The sequence below is a fragment of the Anas acuta genome, chromosome 3 (assembly GCF_963932015.1).
Source record: "Anas acuta chromosome 3, bAnaAcu1.1, whole genome shotgun sequence".
Lineage (NCBI taxonomy): Eukaryota > Metazoa > Chordata > Aves > Anseriformes > Anatidae > Anas > Anas acuta.
The window spans coordinates 17,913,658-17,933,494 of NC_088981.1; the positions used below are offsets into that span (position 1 = coordinate 17,913,658).

A 19,837-nucleotide genomic window follows, 5' to 3' on the forward strand; every position below is an offset into this window, starting at 1 on the left:
AGATGGGGAAAGCCTGGAGTTTGCTTTCAGCTTCAGATAAGTAAAGCCAAACAGACAGCAGATAAAATTGTTTTCCAAGCACTCCTCTCCCACTGACCACTTGTGGGTACTTGTCGGGAGGCCGCAGCTCTGCTGGCCCCAGTCCCACACCCTGCCAGCTCCACCGTGAGCAGCCTGAAACGGCAGGGGCAGGAGCAAAGCGCTGCCGAAACCCACTTTTAGGGCTGAAACAGCTTTTAGGGTTGGGGCTGCCAGTTGCTCAGCTTTCTTTCCACAAGGCAGACAACGGGCTCCACGCATTTTCAGAGTTACTAAATAATTTGCTAATCAGTCGGCGCTTGCCGATGTTGAAACAGGTTTTAAATAACAAGGCTCAGGTTGCACCAGGCACCTTCTGCACATCCTTTGGAGGCAGAGGAGATACCATGGCTGTGCACGGCTTTAATGCTGCATGTGAACAGGGCAGGGCAGGGGGGGAGAGCCCGGGCTGCTGCTCTCGCAGGGGCTGCGTGCTGCACGTGGCCACAGAGCCAGGGTGGAGCAGCGCGGCCTCGTGACACGAACCAAGTCTGTGGCCATCGGCAGCAGCCTGACACGGGGCTGGCATGACAGGAATCCGAGGCTGTCAGTTCTGAGATGTTCACCCCTGCGTGAACCCACGCTGGCATGTGAATAAACACAGGCATCTTCAGCTGGGGCTCGCTCAAGCTCTTGGCCGTCCCCAGTGCCTGGAAGGACCCCGGTGCTGGCTCGCAGACATCTGGAGTCACCCTTAAGCTGTAGGGAAAGCACAGAGGGTGAACTCTCAGAGAAACTGCTTACCTGGGCAGATAATTTCATTATCTTCAAACGAACAGGGTTGCAGCATCACTGGGGAACACTGGCCGGTGTTGTCCCTCCACAACTCAGCCCGCTTCCAGCAGCTTGGGGGTGACCTGAGGTGGGCAAAGCAACCTCCAGGACCTCCGTAAAAACCTCTGGCAGTTGTGTGAGGGGATAGGAAGGCCTTGCTTGTTCACTGAGCGATCTCGGTTCAGATCTGCACCATCTTCCACAGCTTTGCTTTATTTAGGTTTATCCCCAGAGCTCTGCCAAGACAAACCTGTAACCAAACATGCAGGCCAAGTCAGTGAGGCTTTGCTTTTTCCTGGGGACTCGGGGCCATCAACCTGCACCACAAGAGCAGTGGCACGGCTCTGCCGAAGGTGGGGCTGAGGTAGCTGCACCACCCCGGGGACCGCTTGGCTTCATTCAGCCTGTGCTTTGAAGTGCATCGTGGTCTTAGCTACAGACCTCTTACCACTGAAAAATAAAACCTTGGCTTGGGAAGGTGCAGTGCTTTGGCTGTTCTCCGGGGAATGTGTGCCTTAGGATGCTGAGCGGGAGGGTAGGACACCTCGTTTCAGATGAGGCATGTTGCTCCCATGGAGTTTTTTTCTCCCCTCTTTCTTCACAACATCATACTGGACCTGGTGTTACTGTTTTAAAGCAAAAGCAGGGAGACCCCTCCGCCCCCTTTTCACCTCCCCTCCATTTTCCCTCCTGCTCTCTGCCAACAGGAGAACAAAGAACAGCCACAGCGCGCCGGTCCTGGCACTGCCCTTGGAAATTAAAACATTCCCTCATGGCAGGTAGGGAACTGCCCGAGCCCCTGCCAAAGCAAGCAAACCATGCTGTGGTGCAGACCTGCCACGTGGAGGAGCCTGGCTGAAGGGCATGCCCACAGTCACTCCACGCTTGTTCAGAGCTCTCTGCCAAAACGCTCTTCTCCTGCCCTAAATGCCAGGGTGCGCCGGGACACCCTCACCTCCACGCGGTGCTCCAGGGGAGCTTCACTCCTGGGCTGCGAGATGGGAAAGGAGAGGAGGGAATGGGCTTCACTGCCTGCCTCCAGCCCACCCAGCGCCCTGCTCCCTCGGGGTGCAGCGGCCCGACGCGGCACGGCTTCCCCGCTGCAGACACTGACATCCTTGTTTGGCTCCTTCCTATTCTTTCAAACATGTCAGCAGTTCCCAGCACGGATTCCTGTGCTCTGAGTTCAGCCCAGACGAGCGGCCAAGCTGCAAGCCGGGGTTGCTGGCTCTTCTCCTCCTGCCTGTGAGGCGTTACTGGAACAGAGGCCGATTCTCCAAGCGCGGGGAAGATATTACTGGGGCTTTCTGGAAGGCTCCCCCGCATGCATTAGGCATGGAGCAAATGAGGATAATTTTTCTGTGGGCTTCCAGCTGAACCCAGTAGCAAATTGTGGCCAGGATAAAGCCTGTTGTTTGTCTCCTCATCTGCGAGAAGGCATTTTTCCATTGCCGCTGCCTTTTGTTAGCAGTGTGTTCCCCAGAACAATCCAGGGAAAACCTCTGTGCAGGAAGGAACATGTATTCAAGCGAGGCCTTTGCATATCCGATGCAGCTCTCGCTAAGGTAATGTAAATAGTTTTGTGCAATCTATCTGGCAAGAAGCACAACATGTCAGGAAGGAATTGTTCTCCAGAATGTGGTTAATGGTTGGCCAAAGCAGGTGGATCAGACACAGGTGGATCGGAAACGTGGTGAGCAGGGCAGCTGGCTTTTCGTGGGGAGCAGAAATGCATCGGTGAGCACATGCACGTGTTTGCAGGGGCTGCAGTGGAGTTTTGTGGCCCAGGAGTAATCCCGGGCTCCATTTCCCACTCTGCTCGCTATGATCTGATGCAGCAATTAACCCAAAGAGGAGTTAATGTCCTCACAGTTGCTGCAGAGGGGTACATGGAAGTGGACAGAAGGCTCTGCAAACGGCTGGGCTCTTCATCAGAAGCGGCCAGCTGGAAGAAAACAACGAGGCCGTCCACTTCAGTGAGGTTACTCATGAATTTTGAATGTGGAGATGAGGCCCAGTGACTCTGGTTTGGCATGGGGCGATGGGAAAAGAGCAGATTCTCTGTTTGCTTTCCATCCTGCGCTGGCTGCAGTGCCTCCTGCGTCGTCCAAGACAGCCACGTGCTGCATGGAGTGACTTTATGGACAGTAAAAGCTTAAAACTTTGCATTCAACTTTTTTTTTTTTTTCCTTAGAGCAAATCATGGAGGAAGATCAAGAACATGGTGCACTGGTCTCCATTTGTGATGTCCTTCAAGAAGAAGTACCCTTGGATTCAGCTAGCAGGACATGCAGGTAGAGAGCATCACAGGGACCATCCCAAACCATCTGCAGCTCAGCCACGGGCGTGGGAGCTGGGAGAGGGCAGGGTGGTGGAGAGGGTCTTGTTCAGTCAGGATAATGGGCTTTTCTGGACAGAATTGCTTCTGACTGCTGCGTGAATGTCACAGATTTCATCTTCCATGTCCAGAGCCCAGAGCTCTAAATGTTCAGGAGGGTAACAAGGAGCTGCAGTGCTCTGTGCTTTCAATATCCCAAGGCCAGCAGGTATTACTGCTGCTGCCCCACATTTCTCTCCAGCAGCAGCCAGCTGGGTCCTTTGGGTGAGCCCCAAGCCCCCTTGCAGATCACACGGAAGTGTGTGACACTGCCTGGCAGGAAGGTGCCCCACTCACAAGCACAGAGGGAAAGCCACGTGGTGTGACCCTCACATGAAGCACACAGAGAATGGGACACAAATGTGCCCTGCAGGAGCTGCTGCCAGGTCCCTGCTCTGCCTGAGGTGTGACACTGCTGGTCATAAACCTCCAACCCCATACATGAATCCAGGAGCTGGAGCTTGTAAGCCCCAGTCTGCAGGGCCTCTTCTGGGCGTGGGAACGCTTCCAAGGTGCTGTCGGGCTGCTCTTCTTGTTTTGGGAAGGCTCCATGCCATCCCACACCCGTTACCACCCGCAGGTAGCTTCAAGGCAGCAGCCAACGGCAGGATACTGAAGAAGCACTGTGAATCCGAGCAGCGCTGCCTCGACCGCCTGATGAACGATGTCCTGAAGCCCTACGTGCCTGCCTACCACGGGGACATTGTGAAGGATGGGGAGCGGTACAACCAGATGGAGGACCTGCTGGCCGAGTTTGACTCCCCCTGTGTAATGGACTGCAAAATGGGGGTCAGGTGAGTGGTTCTGGGGACACTGAGTTTTAAGACTGGGTACTGAAAGCAGAGGTTGAAACCCTCAAAGCCTGCAAGTGAGAATAGCGGGTTCACCTGTCTCCAGGAAAAGCTAAGCCAACAGCATGAGGAGAGGGATGTGAGGAAACCTGGGTTTGGGAAAAACATGTCAGGCTTTTCCTCTCTGCTTTTTGACCATCTGATGTGTGGAGAAAGTGGTTTGGTGCAGTACAGTCATCCCTGCAGTAAGTTTTGTCAGGCTTAAGCTGGTTGTGGTTCAAGTCTGGAGCACCACGGGGGTACCAATACCTCAGACGAAGGTGTTGCTCTCTCCAAAAGGAAATCCAGCTTCCTGAGCAGTGTGAGCAGCCCTTCTGAGAACACTGCATCTCTGTTCTGCTCTTTTATTCCATCTGCCCATCAGGTGGTTCCCTGAGCATGCTGTGAAAACTGTGTTTAGTTTGTGGGAGTAAGTCACTGCCCAGATCTGCTGTGCCTTGGTCTCCCAGGACCACCAGCTGGCAATGAGAGGGTATCAGTACTGCAGCAACAATGTGGGCACCTGCAAGAAATAATCTCCTTTGTCATTGCCAGGCTGGTTGTGGTTCCTTGAGAAAATGGTAAAATAACATGTGTTGGTGATGAAGTTCTAATTAACATAGGTTCATTAAGTAAAGCATCTGTGCTGGGTCTGCCTGGGATGGAGTCACCTTTCCCCTGCAGCAGTTCATACAGGGCTGTGCTCTGCATGTGTAGCCACGTGGGCTCTTGTTGTGAACACATCTGTCCTCCCAAACATTGGCTATGTATGCTGAGGCCCTGCTTCAGGGATGTGGTCAAGCATTGCTTGTTGGTGGGAAGCAGAGAGTAATTTCTTTCCTCTGCACTTCCACATGGCCTTGGCTTGGTTTTTGGGGGTGTTTTTCCCCATTCCTTTTATTATTATTATTTAATTAATAATAATTTTCCCTTAATAGTTCTATTTCCTTTAATTAAGTTATCCTTATCTCACCCCGTGAGTTGCTTCTTTCCTTTTCTTCTTCCCCCCTGCTTCTGAGGAGGGGCAGGGAGAGAGCAGAGTTCAGCTGCCCTGCAGGGTAAAACCTCCACAGCACCTAGGGTGAAAGATGGATCACAGAATGGTTTGGGTTGGAAGGGACCTTTTAAAGATCATTTATAAAGATCATCATATCCTTGGCATGGCTCAGTGGTCTCTCAGCCATTGGCCCCTGAGGCTCTGCTAATTTCCCCGTCTCCTCGCAGAACGTACTTGGAGGAGGAGCTGATAAAGGCCCGAAAGAAGCCGAGCCTGAGGAAGGACATGTACCAGAAGATGATCGAGGTGGACCCCGACGCTCCCACGGAGGAGGAGAACGTGCTGCGGGCAGTAACCAAGCCCCGCTACATGCAGTGGAGGGAGACCATCAGTTCTACTGCCACGCTGGGCTTCAGGATCGAGGGGATAAAGGTGAGGGCCCTCAGGGAGGGCAGAGCAGGAGGAATTGCTGCTGGCAGCTCTCTGTTACCACACGCAGTAGCAAATCCACAGAACAGGCTGGTGGCAAGCTCCTGTCACCTCAGGGCATCCTGATCCCTCAGCAGGCACCTGGATGGCATCTGCCAACATGCTCAATGAACGTGCTGCCAGCCTGAGCCATTAATCCCAATTCCCAGCCTGAGTGTGCGCTGGCCTGTGCCTGTCTCTGGCTGGAGCTGGGAGTTCAGCTGGAGCTGGTGACAAGGCTGTATTTACATGGGAATGTTCAGACAAATTCAGCACCTGAGTGTTACCTACATCCAGGCTGCTTCTCTCAATTCTGCCTGAGCACTCTGCAAAGAGCACAGCAGCTGGGCAATGCCAGTGCTCTGAGCTGACACACACGTTTCTGGGGATACCTCCTGGGATGCTTCTGGGTGTCTGTTAGATGAGTCCACCCAGGGGGTTCTGTCCTGACGAGTGGCAGAGATCAGCAACAGGCTTTGCAGTGAGAAAGGCATCCGGGATGGCACCCAAACAGAGGTAGGTCTGTAACTGAAAGCATCTGTGTTAGTGATGGAAGGTTCACATGGACGTTAGCAATTTCCCTGCTCTTACAGCTCTTTGCCACCATCCCCAGCCCTCCCAAAGCCCCTTTTCTGCTGCAGGCACCCACAAGCATGCTCTGAGCTGCTCCAGCCAGCCCCTTGCCTGGTTCTTATTCCTGGTGCCTATTATAAAACCATGGCTATATAAAATATGAGTGTGCCAGTTTGGACCAAAGCTCACGTGCACTCTTTCTTCTCCCTGTTTTTACGCTATAATCAAGAATATCTGTCTATTTATAGTCCAGCTTGATCTATCCTTGGCCTTTAGTGGTGCTTCTGTGGTTTGGGTGACTTTCATGGGCTTTACAGCAAAATCAGGTCACATGCAAAGCACTTGAAATGGAAAAAAAAAAATAAATCCTGTGCTCACACAGGCCAGAAAATGCTGGGGGGGGAATAAAAGCCGTGACTGATGGGTGAGAGTTGCACCCCTGCTTTAGCCAAGTGTAATTGAGCTGCTACATGATGTGGGCCGTGGATTTTTTCAAAGCAGTTAGGCAGCCCTTTAATTGAAAAACTGAGAAGTGCTGGCCTCCAGGAGTAACTCCGCTGCTTGGGACTGACTAATGTGATCAGGGCTCTAATTACTGTAATTCTCCTTAAATCCCTTGGCTTCTGGATTATGTTCCCCTAAGCTACAGCATTAGTCGTTCAGGCTGGTTTAGGGCTGGCGTTTCTCCAGCAGGGCTGCAGAACCAGGAGAGCTGTGTTGCATTGCTGCAGCTGACCTGCTTCAGGGTCCTGAGGCTGCTTCTGAGCCCTGGGGAAACTTCAGGGAAGTGTCATTTAACGCCAGGGCTCTCCGTGCTTCCTCTCCTGCTGAGGATACAATGTTGGGAAAAGCAGGGGTGAGCCTGTTCTGCCCCTCACTGACAGTGTGAGGGTGATGGGAGAGGATGGGTTCCTGTGGAAGGGGCTGGGTGCTCGCAGAAAGGGCAGGATTCGTCCTGGGTGCACGGGCTGGGGGGAAGGCAGGAGGAGGAAGGGAGCAGCCACAGCCTGGGGACAGAGCAGGGCTGGGAATGAGGATGGGAATGGGGACAGGGATGGGAACAGGGACAAGGAGCCTTCGTTGGTTGAGCCAGGTGGCCTCGAGATGATGGCTCTTCCTCTTCAAAATGGGAATTCCCCTCTGCAAAAGGGGTTAATGACACCTAATTTTGTGGAGCAGCTCAAAAATGTTATAAACAGCAACTACTAACAAAGTCACTGTGTTAAAAGTAGTACAAATGGTCCCTCTTGACCCACTTCAGCTCTCTGGAGAGTTGCTCACTGAAAAAAATAATTAAAAATCTTGAAGTTTCTGCTCTGACCTGAGGGTTGTTCACCATTTCCCACTGCAAGGCCACGGTGGGACATTGCTGCAGAGATATTTCTGGGTCTGGGGTATTTGTAGGGTCTCATAACCAGCCCCGACTGCCCTTTCCTGACTTCTCCCCAGACAGGCAGCTTGTGAGCCCCTTGGCCAGTGGTGCCGGGGCAGGCAGACAGCCCCAGCCCTGTCCCAGTGACACCAGCACCAACTGGGCCTGCTGGCGGGGCGGGGGCCAGCTGGGGCAGGTGCCCGTAGCCCTTTCCAGCCCCCCTCACGCTTCTGCTTTGGGGGAGCCCACCCCTATGGGCCTCAGATCCCCTCAGGAGGGGATGGGTGGGTTTCTGCACTGCCCCATGACAGACATAGAGCAGTGCAGTGCACCTTCCCTGTACGTACTTGGGGAGTCCTCCTACACATGCGGCTGCAGCTAAAAATGTGGTGAGAGCCTGGCTCTGCTCTGTCCATGTGCAGGACGGCTGTTACAGCAGGGATGTCTACAGAGAGAAGGTCACCTACCTCTGCTAGATGTTAGCTTCGCTTTTATACCCTGTGGCAGAGCTGGTGCAGGGGCAGGAGGTGGTCAGGTTCATCCCAGGGTGGTTTGAAGCCAGGTGTATCGGCTGCACCCTGTGCAAGCAAAGCTCTTCCTTGGAGAGCGTTCCTGTGCTGGTTTTGATACCACCTTTGTTAGAGCTCACACGAAATGCAAGCTGGAAGTTGGATGTGTGTGCTGTGGCTCATCCTGAGCTGCACATCAGGTTTGGGGTTGCTGCTGGACGTGCCTTGCCCAGCTCTTCACAGCCCGTGTGCCCTGCGTGCCCCCAGCTGGACTGGCACTGCCACCCCAAGCCAGGGTCACTTCCCTGGAGGGGTCTCCGTGTCCCACCAGGGCACGTCAGTCTCCAGGACAGGTGACTGATCGTGCTGTCTTCCTTCCCCGGCCTCTGCTCCCCTTCTTCACCTTTCCTTCATCTCACGCAGCCCACAGGATGTCTTTTTGGCCTCTGCCCCTTCGCTCCATTGTGTGCAAACGAGCTGTCCAGCGCAGTGGGACAGAGCTCTGGAAACAGCCCCGTGAGCATGAGCCTGTTGTTTAAAATAGCCCCTGTCTCCAGGAAGCCAGCCCTGCCTGTCCGAGACAATGAAAGGCACTGATGTGAAAATCAGCAGAGCCTCGGGGTACCGGGGAAATGGCGAGTGGCTATGAGGGGCTGCGAGGCCGGGAGCCTCAGGGCCGGGGCTGGGCGCTGTCCCCGCGGTGGGCCACACACAGGGCGTTCAGTGAAAGGTCCATGAAAGTGTTTTCAGCAAGTGCCTGATGGTGGGGACTTGCCTTTTGCCTTGTGGCAACGCACCAGAGCCGCGGGATGGTTTGGGACACGCAAGGCAAGGCGTGCTGCCTCTGCCACCCCCCACAGACAGGCCCTGCAGCTACCAGAGGGGCTGGTCACTGCGTGGGGACATGCAAACTCTCTGAAACTCCAGTTCTTCCTCCTGGCTCCTTCTCTCCCTGTCCCTCTGACGGCTCTCCCTTCTGTCCTAGAAAGAGGATGGCACTGTGAATCGGGACTTCAAGAAGACGCGGACAAAGGAGCAAGTCACGGAAGCCTTCAGGGAGTTCACCAGGGGAAACCGCAACGTCTTGGTGAGCAGGGGCTGCTGTGGGAGCTGCAGCGAGAGGGCTTCTCCTGCAGAGGCTACTCCGCAGCCCAGGGGAGCTCTCTTGAAAGAAAAATGGCAGAGAGAAACACCATGCTGTGGTGAGGAGAGGAGAGTTGGGAGGGGACACATTCACTGCAGCAGCACCCATCAGGTCCAAGTCCACTGAGGGCTCAGCCACAAAGCCTGTTGCAGAGGCTCTGCCCCATCACCCCCAGGACTGATGGCAGCCTCCGAGCCTCCTTTTTAGCCTTGGCTTTGACACAGCAGGTGCCAGGGACTCCTGCCCCGAGCTCACTGGCAGGAGGAGAGGCCAAGGCACCCCCATACCTGCAGCGGGTGCCCTTCTTGTGGGCACGCCACAGCTGGCATTTCCCAAGTTGTGCTGCACTGCCAGGAGAATATGAGCTGTAACCAATTCATATGGGCTGTGTCAAATACCCTACTGACAAAGGGCTTTATTTTAAGTTGCACTCTGTAAAGCCTACAAATGAAGGGCTGCAGATGGGGTAGCCCTCGGCACTGCCTCTTTCAAATTTGCTTTGACAGCAGTTACCCAGGGATTGCTCTTGGATCTGCAGATTAAGCTGCCTGGCTGCGTTTTATCTGCGGAGAGCTTGGAGCTCTCACACTGTCACACGCAGTCTCTGGACTCCTTGGCCAAACCATCTCCTCAGGCAGTCACAGCGTGAGCAGTTTAATTGTGTGACATTGCCAGGGTACCTGCTGTGCACGGGCTGTGCCTCGTCCTTCTGCCCACCCCTCAGAGACGAATTACCAAAGGGGCCCCGAGGAGCCCCGAGTGCCTTTCAGCAGTTTGCAGGGCTGCTTGTGAGGAGCACACGGTCAGCACTGAGGGTTTGTTTGCCTTTGTGGTTTCAGAACAGCTACCTGATCCGGCTGAAGGGTATCCGTGCCACCCTGGAGACATCCCCCTTCTTCAAGTGCCATGAGGTAACGCTGACGTTCCCTTCCTCGGGTGCCATGTAGGTAGATCTGACTGCTTTAACCCCAACTTGTTCAAGGAGGAGGAGTCAAATTCAGAGGTTGTAAATTTCTACAGTTTTGAATTTATTCTTATATTTCCATACCTGTTTATCTAATACTGACAGCAGGTGACTGAAATAGTGTTCGTGCATCTGACACGGGCTCAGATCTAATGGAAATCAATGTTCATACAAATTAAAAGTGATGTCAAAGGAATTCGATCTGCTTATGGTTTTATATGACTGGAAATAAATCCTAGTTTAAAAATAGGTCTTCTTGGGAGAAATTCCTGCCTGAATGCACAGGTCGGGTATCATTTGGCTGCCAGTTTCTCCATGCCATTTCATCTACCTGGCAAACTGCAGAGTGCATTTCCTTGGCACATGTTGTCATACGGGCAGGAATAATGCCTAGCTCAATGTGTCAGGAGTCGCTGCTCCCCCTGCCCGGCAGAGCTGTGCTGCCCCTCTGGTGGACCTTGATGAATGCCTCCCCCCAGCAGTGCCTGCAGGGCAATGGGAAAACCCAGGGAAATGTCACAGCTGAGTGTTTTGGGTCAGTTCAATGACAGAAACAAAATGCTCCCCGGAGTGAAGTGCCAAAGAGTTCATTTGAAAATGCAGGAACAAAACAGCCTTTTCAAAGAGGCTTTGAAAGGAGTTTCCAATCCTTAAAAATTGTAAAGAAGAGGCTTTGACTTTCCACCAAACTTCAAGATGAAGCATAGCAGGAGGGCTGCCAGGCCCTTCACGTCTCCCCGTGTGGGTTGGGGCTCCTCTAAGCAGCTGCAAGAGAATTTGGTGAGTCAGGCCAGGCAAGCAAAGAACATCAGCAAAAGGCTTTTCCTTAAAATGCTGTATCCTGGCCAAGAGAGGGCTCTAAGAGCTTAGGAGAAGAGCTGAAGATAAGCATTTCTGGGAAATAATGCACGTTGCTGGAACTTGGAGATTTTCCCAATGCACTGGAGGAGGAAGTCTCCTTGAAAATGTGAATACATCGCAAACAGCACACGCATCCAGCTTAAAACCCTTGTCTAAAGGCAAACCCCAGTGACAGGACGGACATGGGAGTCCCTGGGAGCACTCAGTGCTGCTGCCTCGAAGGGCTGATGCCAGCAGGATGTCCCCAGAGCTGTGCTCCTCCTCTGGTCTGCCCAGGTTGTGGTGTGCGACCTGTTTCCAGGTATCTGCACAGCATGGTGTGTGTGCTGAGGCCATTGCGCTTTGCTCACCTGAAGTCCCCGTATGTGACACAGGAGCATGTGGGCTCACAGTCCACCAAATCTGTGCACATCCAGACGATGCGCTTCACCTTCACAGATGAAAATACCTGCAGGCTTTCCTGGGGCTTGTGGCTGGAAGGCCAGTCAGTAAGAGTGAGCCCTCCAAAGTAGCAGAAGGAATTTGTGGAAGAGGAAATTTGTGTCTGGTCACCCCCATAACGTGTGTGCAGAGCACTGTAAAAGCCAGGATGCTCTAGGGGGAGATCTGGGTGCTATCAAATGATGTTTCAGGCAGCAGTTTGTAAGTACCTCGTCCTTGGAGCATACCTGTTCCTACAGCGATGCCTGCAGAGTTGGTGGGTGTGAGTGGTGCTAACCAGCCACCAAGAGCCGACCTTGGAAAACCTTCAGTCAGGAGGCTGGGATTCATCTCACTCCTTCCCCAGGAACCTTGACTCAGTTTCCGCAATCACATCTGTACCTTTTGTGCCTGTGTTTTGCTGACCTTTTTCTTCTGCCAGAAGCGGGGAATTGTATGAATAAATCAGCCGGTCTGAATGCCTGATTTGCATGGGCAAACACTGCTGGCAAAGCACTGATCTTGCTTTTGCTCATGCAAAATCTCGGCATAACCTCTTGCAAACACAGCTGTAGGTGAGGTGTCAGAGCTGGGTTTGATGTGAAGCAGGTGCACAACTAACTGACCCCCTGTCTCCGCAGGTGATCGGGAGCTCCCTCCTCTTCATTCACGACAAAAAGGAGCAAGCCAAAGTCTGGATGATTGACTTTGGGAAAACCACCCCGCTGCCAGAGGGACAAGTTCTGCAGCACAACGTGCCCTGGGTGGAAGGGAACAGAGAGGATGGCTACCTCTGGGGACTGGACAATCTCATCCAGATCCTGACAGAGTTGTCCCAGAAGGAGGACTCGCATTAAAGCCATGCGTCCGACTCTGCCACTACCCCCAACCTGTTCCCAACTGACTCTTCTGAACTGCACTACAAGACACTTTCCAACCCTTGCCCTTCCCATTTTAAAGCTATTCTCTCCCTATTTAAGGTGGTTTTGTTGTGTTGTTTTGTTTTTTTAATTCCACATGTAAATACAGAGCTAACCTTCCAGAACAACTCCTGAACTTGAAACCTTGGCTTCACAGAGTCAGTCGCCCGGCTGTGCTGGAGCAGCCGGGGAGGGGTTGGTTAGGCAAACACACACTTTCCCTACCATGCTTTTGTCTCTTGTGCAGCATGGTTTTAAGGGAACCTTCCTCCTGGGTGGCCATGGAGACACTGTGGGTCAGGGGATGCTGCAGCCGAGGCCCTGAAGTGCTGCCCAGGCACGGGGCTGTGGTGGAGGAAGGAGCCTCTGCCTGTGCTGGGTTCAGCAGCTTTACCTCCAAAACACCTCTGGCCACGCGTGGGACCTTTTAGTACCCAGGGTGGATGAGCAAGGCTTGAAGATGGTAAAAGACACTGGGGTTGATAACCTTTAGTTGCCTTTGCCAGCACCTTTTGCCCTGGGAACTGTCTTTGCTGAGTGCGTAAATCACTAGAATTGCAGACTTGAGTTCTTGTGTTGAAGACATTCCATTAATCCTGTGGAGGTTTCTCTTGTTATTTTGGAGTCACACTGGAGGGTGAGGGTTTTGCTCTCGCTGCAGGGCCATGCGGTTGGGTACAGGTATCTCCCACGGCCGGGTGCTGCCCCCCCATGTCACCCACCTTGGCTGCACTGGCTGGGTGGGCAATGCCAGGAGCTCCTCACTGACCTTCCACAGTGAATAAAGGCTTTGGGCAGGGCTGGCAGGGAGAAAAACAGCTTGTAATGGACGCCTACGAGATGTAAGGTAGACATCCAGGTTGGTCATTCTTTTTTTTTTGGGTTGTGCTGCCAATGCCTGCTCCTGGCCCAGAACCACCCTCCCACCTGGAGCACCTCCACCATTTGTACCCGTGCCAGTTTCTTGCCCGGTGCTTCCCAGCAGCTGGGAGTTTTGGCAGACGAGCAGCACTCGAGGTGCCCCATTAGGCTTGTGTGGCAAAGCAGAGGGGGGAGGCGAGGCGTTCCTGTGCCTTCCCTTTTTCTTGCACTGCTTGCTGGCTCTGCCGCTACGCTCAGTCGCTAGCTTCCCAGCCTGTGTTTGGCCTCCCTGCTTCGAGTCCTGTGAAAACAACCAGTTCTCTATTCAGGGTGGAGGCTATTTTTTAACTTCCTGGAACATTTGAACTAAGCAGCTTGCTCACATCAGCACTGGCTCTCTAAAGGTCAGCTATTGATGGGCCGGCAGGACCGAGCTGCAGCCACAAACCCTGCACCTGCTTGAGCCCCAGGCCCCGGCTCACCTCGCTCCCGGCAGTGATGCTCGAGAGCCCCTCTGCCATCGTCTGCTGAGCACCACTCCCCTGCTGAGGGGCGTCTTCTGGCAGCAATAAGGGGGATTGGGCTGTCGAGCCCCCAGCAGCTGTGCCCCAGCCTCTTTCCCAAGGATTAAACTCCCCAAGGTTTTCGTCAGCTCCTGTCTCAGCAGACGAATGTCTTTAGCTCATATGATGCCATTGTAAATGGTTGCATTGTTGCAGCTCTTCACCAGGCTTTCTAGACTAGCCCTTATGGAAGTGCCTTACAGACTTGCCTCTGTTCCATTAGTGTCATGGAAAAGGTTGGATTTTTTTTTTTTTAATGTTATATTTATTTTCATCCCATTTTAATTGCACAGAACACTAAAGCTTCATGCATGGAATCCCTTTTTTTTTTTTTTTTTTTTTTTTTTTTTTTTTTTAACTGTGTTTTTAGTTTTTAAACCATCCCTTTTCCACCTTTGGAGAAAAGGTTTGAAGCGATATGCCTAGATATGTACCAGTTATTGCTGTACTTTAGCTTTGTGCTCTTATATATATATATATATATTATTTTTTAAGACTTTATAAAATAGATTCCTCACTTTGTGGCTTCAGAAGAAGCAGATTGTTTCTCCCAGCTGTCTTATGCCTTTCTGGAGGCTGGAACAGTTGCTGTGAGGTATTTTCCCAGCTCCCACCTCCCCTTTCAGTCATTGGGTAACATGGAGAAAAATCTAAACTGGTCTGAACACCAATGCACAGTGCCTGTAAAAAAAAGAAAACTCCTGTAACTTTCCAAATAAAGGCATATGGGAAGCATCCTTCTGGCGTCGGTTCCGTTTGTGGCACAGCTTGCAGCAGCCTTGGGGCAACCCATGGCTTCTCCATGGTTCTCCCAGAGCAAAACTTTGCTTAAAGACTGGGAACCTCTTGCTATGAAAAAGTAACTTGTAGAGTACTACAGAACTGGCACTGCTACAACACCGCTTAGCAGTTTCTCCAGGGCTGCAAGAAAGAAGCCTGGGTTTCCTATCTTTCACACTCTTGCAGCATCACTGCCAATATCTGATGGCTTCCTTGCTAACTCCAGGTCATGGAGGCCACTGAGAGGCCTGTCTTGCTGAAGGGGACAGCAAAGATTTCCAAAAGGGCCTCCAAAACTCACCAAGCTGCCCCCTAAAATGCAAAAAAAGTAGATAAATAACGAGATCCTCAGATCTGTTCTCACCTACTATTGTAGGAAATACCATGACAGTGTGGTAGATAAGGGAAGGGAAAAGGTCAGGGCAAGAAACCTGTCATGACTGCGTGCTGGAGTCTGGCAGTACCGAAGTTTAGGTGTAGTTTGGAAACGGGCAGCTTTTCACACCAAGCTGTGTCTGCAAGCACCACACAGCACACGCCACAGCAAGCACCCTGCCACCTGCTTTGCTGCACCCAAAGCAAAACCGCCCTCTCCAGGCTCCCTGCAGCAGCAGGGGTTAATAAATGAAATGTTCAACAAACAGCTCATGCCAGAGAGGTCAGCATTTACACGGATGCAACAAGGCAAACTTCAGATGCTGCTGTAGATATTTAACACTGTGAAGCCCCTGAGCACCTACCACAAGGCCAAACAGCACAGGGCACTCTGTTCAAGCTGTGTAATTTCTACTAATTATCTTCTCAATTATCTAATTATCTAGCACTTGCAAGAATGAGCCTCCTGTAAGTTTTTGCTGGGAGTGCTGGGTGTGTTGTGGCTTTTGGGTGATGCGGGGCTCAGCTGTGCTGCGTGATGGTGGCTGAGGCTGTGCAAGGTGGTACTGGTGGTACTGGTGTTGGGGGAGCACCTGGAGATGTGTTTGGGCCTCACGATGGGTGATGCAGAGCAGCTGTGCTGCCAAGCCCCACAGGAGATGTCTGGAGGGGGTTATGAAGCCCAGGCAATGAGGATTCAGATAAATGACCTCAGTTGCTACCACCTCAGTTGCTAAATGAAGGTATTAGGGAGTGGGCAAACCCATGTTTGTGCCTGGATGAAATGTTGCTGGGCTTAGTGCTGGCAAAACCAGGCTTTTCCTCTTGTGTGTGCCGCAGCAAGCCCAGTCCTGGAGGGCCCTTGCTCATCCCTGCAGGTGAGCCGTTCTGCTCGGGTCCCTGTGGTGTGGTTTATTTGTGGGGGAAGGCAGGAGCGAGTAGTAGTGTGTGGAGCCTATGGGCTGCAGGGTGCTGTTGGTTTGGGAACGAGCCGTGCTGATGCCCCACTGACACACATGGGGAGGGGGCTGCGCACCCCTTTAGGGCAGATCTCAGAGGACAAGCACTGCCCTAACCCCACACCGAGCCGTGCCCAGGCTGGGCCTCAAACCCCGGCCCGTGAGGCGCGGCCCTTTCCGGAGGCGCTGCCGGGCCCGGGCCGTGCCCGCCCCCGAGCGGCCATGCCGGGAGCGGCAGCGGGGGAGGCCCCAGGCCGCGAGGGGTGGGGCTGGGAATGGGGAACCCTCCTTTCTTGTGCACTTATTTTTCCCCAAAACGTAGAAATAAATCAGCCCGTGACATCCGCAAGGGTTAGGGCAGCGTTGTTTGGAAGGGGAAGTGCGCTGCAGGGGAGCACAGCAGCTCTGAGCAGCCAGGGGATGGCTCATAAGCACCAGGCAATGCAGCAAGGTTCCCCAAATTCACGTGCTGGTGATAGGTGGGTCACCAGTGCAGGCCTGAGTGGCCCTGGGAAGTTCAGAAGGAATAAAAACAGCTGTGCAGCCTTTTATTTATATATATACAACATCTTTCTGGAGCAGAGATGAGTTGCTGTGAACCGTCCTCCTCTGGGTTAACATAGCCTGAAATTAACATTAGCAAAACAGTGGCAGCTCTGAAAAATGAAGTGCTTTTTGCTAAGCAAACATCCTCAGCTTGCTTGGGATGGATGAGTCTCATGGAAGAAGGTGGCCTCGTGTGCATTGGTTACGATTTTGGTCCTTACCCATGCCCTCTGTCACAGCTGGGTGTAGGGCTTGCTCTCCCCCCCATCAGGTGCCCCTGGGTTTCCCCAGTGACAAGGACGTTTCTGCTCCATTTTGACTTTCTTTTAGCACTGTTGTAACTAGCACGTGGCAATGCTCACTTTCCCCTAAAAAAGGCATCTTTGGGGTTGTATTTGGGCATGCAGCTGTCAAACACCGATTCCTGTCTGCAGCAGGGCTTCAGCATGGATCCCTGTGGCTTTGGGCTTTGCTGACCCAGCTGCTCTGCAATTGCACAGCAGGGAAGCTGGTCCCCTACCCAGGTTTCAGCTCCTGTTGGAAGGTGAACTGACAATATTGGATGTGTGCCCACATATAAGTCTGGCTTGCAGCTCCTGTGCACCCCCTGCATTAGAGCAGATTGTGTAGCTGTGCTGTCTCAGTGCAGAACAAAAAACTTGGTACATGGTACCATTATTTAGTGTGGGGATGCTCTGCCTGCCACATTTGAACTCCCTCTGGGGGCCTGCTTCATGTGTATTTAATGCAAAACTAATTTTGGGGACTGAGGCCCTCCTGCTGCGTTTGCAGCCCACATCCACGTGTTTTCCTTTGCAAACTGTCCTGGCCCCTGCCTCCCCTCTCAGGGAGCGTGGGCATTGCTGGAGGTTCTCACCCACCTGCTTAGTGGGTGGAAAGAGAAAAGTCTCCCTTCAATGTGGGGCCGATGGGTTTTTCTGTGTAAAAAGACTGTATTTCATTCCAGTTATACAGCAATAGAATATATTTAACTTAAAAAATAATAATAATCCACAGTATCAAAACACAGCAAGTCACAACCAAACAGTTGGCAACACTGGCAGGCTCACAAGCGCTCCTCTGTGACCGTCATGGCTGGGTCAGTTCGGGCTCCAGCATGGAAATGAAACGGGCTGAGTGAACGTCGGGACACCAGCACTGTCCCCACGTGGGGAGAAGGTGGTGCATGTGGGCACCAGCTCCCCCTTCGCTAGGGTGCTGCTGCCCTCTGGGTGAGGTGGGACTGATTTTTAGCCCAGACCAGCCTGGTCTGTGGGTGGTGGTGGGGGGCTAATCTCTGTTTAGCTTGTGGTACAGCAGGGTGGGCATGCAGGAGGGGTTGAAACGCTGTGTTCCCGTTGGGAAAACCCATTCCAGAACTGCCTGAAAGTGCACTGTGTGTGTGAACATGGAGAAGTGCCATCCGCAAAATATCGCGGTGCAGCACCAGTGAGCAAAGCCACTCCTTTGGCTGGAAGGAACATCAGGTCTGGCTTTATTTATGGCTCTTCTTGTGCCTGGCCTTAAAGCGTCAAAGAAGTCTTGGTGTTGACATGTAGGGGATATAGTTTATGTTGAATAGTTTTTTGTGTGTGTGTGTTTTTTTTTTTTTTTTAAAGTGTATTTGTGGGATAAAGCCCTGTGCATTGCCCCGGTGGTGCTGCACAGTGGCAGGGTATGAGGATACCCTGATGGCTTAGCATGTGCATGGCTCATCCCCAAGTGGTGAGGAGGCAATACCAGGATGGGATAAAGCAGCCCCTGGAGAGTAATGGCATTATGGGTTTTCGTGCTTGGGCTTCCCAAATGTGGAGCTCTGCATAACACCTCATGCATCATGGAGAGGCTACGACCAAGGGCAATTTCCAGCAAAACTGAAAGGTCTTTAATAAATTAAGTGACGCACATGGAGAGGAACATGCGGCTGTTTTGGCAGTGTGGGATGCGGTGGCACAGACACAGGTACCCACATGTCATGTACCCATAACGCCTGCTGCCAGACCATTTCCTAGCACAAAGCCTGACTGAGGGCAGCAGGAGGTGTCCGGTGTTAATATGGCAAAGTTTCTAGGATGTGCTGGGATCACCCGTCATGCTGCCACGGCCAGGAGGTGCTGAGCCTCTGCAGGCAGCTCTGCCGGGCAGGCAGGAGCGCAGAAGGCAGGGACCATCTTTCACAGCACCTTTTCCATGGTAAGTACAGAACTGGCAACACCAACAGATCTATGAACATTGAAATGGTTCGGCTCACTGAAACTACTTTATGACTCACCACGAGTTTCAAAAGCACATTTGGTTTGGTTCCTACCTGGAAGTGTTTTCCAGCAAGCAGTAAATCAGCTTTTTTTTTTTTTTTCAGCCCGGCTAGGTTTAAAGTACCAAGGAACTATTTTGTTAAAGCCCTTTTTGAGAAACCTGGTTTTCCCAGTTGGGAAAGAGCAACAGAGGACAGTTTGTTGCTGGCTGATGGTGGTGAAGCAGTTGCATTTGTTCTTCATAACCTGCTGTCGCTCTGTAGCTGCAATACTGGCACCTGAAGCATTTGTACTCATAAAGCGCGGGATGGTATCGAGCTGTCCAGGTCAGCAGCTGGATCATGTGCAGGGCCTGCAGTTACAGCCTTTTGGTATTTTGCTGTACCAAAAAAATGTGCAAGGGGGCAGTATTTACCAGGAGGAAGAGGAGGAATATCTTGGTGGAAGCCCTGAAAGCCTTAGCTGATGTGGCTGGGACAGTCCTGTTTCCACAGGCAGGAGCGAGCACACCGCGTGCACCCATGGCAGAGGAGGTGGGAAGGTGCTGGATTCATCTGGCCCTAAAAATAATAATAATAAATAATTAATAAGCATTGCTCATGAAGGAGAGCTTCAAACCAGCACTTCTACCTGGGCTTTCATGGCATTGGTCTTCTCACCAGTGAAAATTGTGGCCCCCTGCTTCTGGCTGCTGGTTTCCCCGCTGTGGGCTCCTTGGGAGCAGTGTCGGGGTCTGGGCTCTGCTTGATCCATCCCTGGACAGAGGTCTAGTCTCTCAGGAGCAGGGAAAAAACATCCTCTGTCCATCCAGTGGTGTCACAGCAATGTCTCTCCAGGGAAGGGCTATTGGAAAAAGCAGTGTTCCTCGTTGCTTTTGCAGCAGTTGGTTGAAAATTCAGTCCAGTGCTCCCCCTAAGGTAGCTGGGAGAGTGGCAAATCTGTAAAGCTGCTCCTGTCCTGAAGTAGGGAGTGGAAATCTGGCTGTTTATTAAAGTTGATCCCTCTCAGAAATTGGACCCTTTGGCCTTGGTGTCCATCTGGCAGACCTCAGCACCTTTGGAGTTGTACGTTGGTTGCTTGATCGACTTCACCGATTTGACAGCAAGGTTAAAAACAAGGAAAAAAAAGATCAAATTGGTGTTCCCCTGAGTGTGCAGCAGTCCTGAGGAGTTCAGCGCGTTCATGCAAGCATTCCCCTGGCTAACTGAATC

The 19,837-nt window shown here is 52.4% G+C and overlaps 3 protein-coding genes across 7 annotated transcripts in view; 2 read left to right on the top strand and 1 right to left on the bottom strand.

Moving 5' to 3' along the window:
• The window catches only part of ITPKB (inositol-trisphosphate 3-kinase B), a 51,153-nt gene extending 36,705 nt beyond the window's left edge, over positions 1 to 14,448 (top strand). The window contains 6 exon segments of the mRNA XM_068675934.1: positions 3,047 to 3,146; positions 3,810 to 4,023; positions 5,284 to 5,488; positions 8,964 to 9,065; positions 9,962 to 10,033; positions 12,009 to 14,448. Coding sequence (XP_068532035.1) covers positions 3,047 to 3,146; positions 3,810 to 4,023; positions 5,284 to 5,488; positions 8,964 to 9,065; positions 9,962 to 10,033; positions 12,009 to 12,224 — 909 coding nt within the window. The 3' untranslated portion in view covers positions 12,225 to 14,448.
• The window catches only part of PARP1 (poly(ADP-ribose) polymerase 1), a 142,236-nt gene that overhangs the window by 33,386 nt on the left and 89,013 nt on the right, over positions 1 to 19,837 (top strand). The window contains exon 1 of one of the 2 annotated variants that reach the window (XM_068675932.1): positions 187 to 191. The exons of the other annotated variant lie outside the window; for it this stretch is intronic. The gene's annotated coding sequence lies outside the window, so the exon portion shown is untranslated. Of the gene's footprint in view, positions 1 to 186; positions 192 to 19,837 lie in introns of those variants that run through there. 2 annotated transcript variants of the gene reach the window in all.
• Positions 17,965 to 19,837, bottom strand: part of STUM (stum, mechanosensory transduction mediator homolog) — a 36,537-nt gene continuing 34,664 nt past the window's right edge. For all 4 annotated transcript variants that reach the window (XM_068675926.1, XM_068675927.1, XM_068675929.1 and 1 more), the window contains one exon: positions 17,965 to 19,711. The gene's annotated coding sequence lies outside the window, so the exon portion shown is untranslated. The remainder of the gene's footprint in view (positions 19,712 to 19,837) is intronic.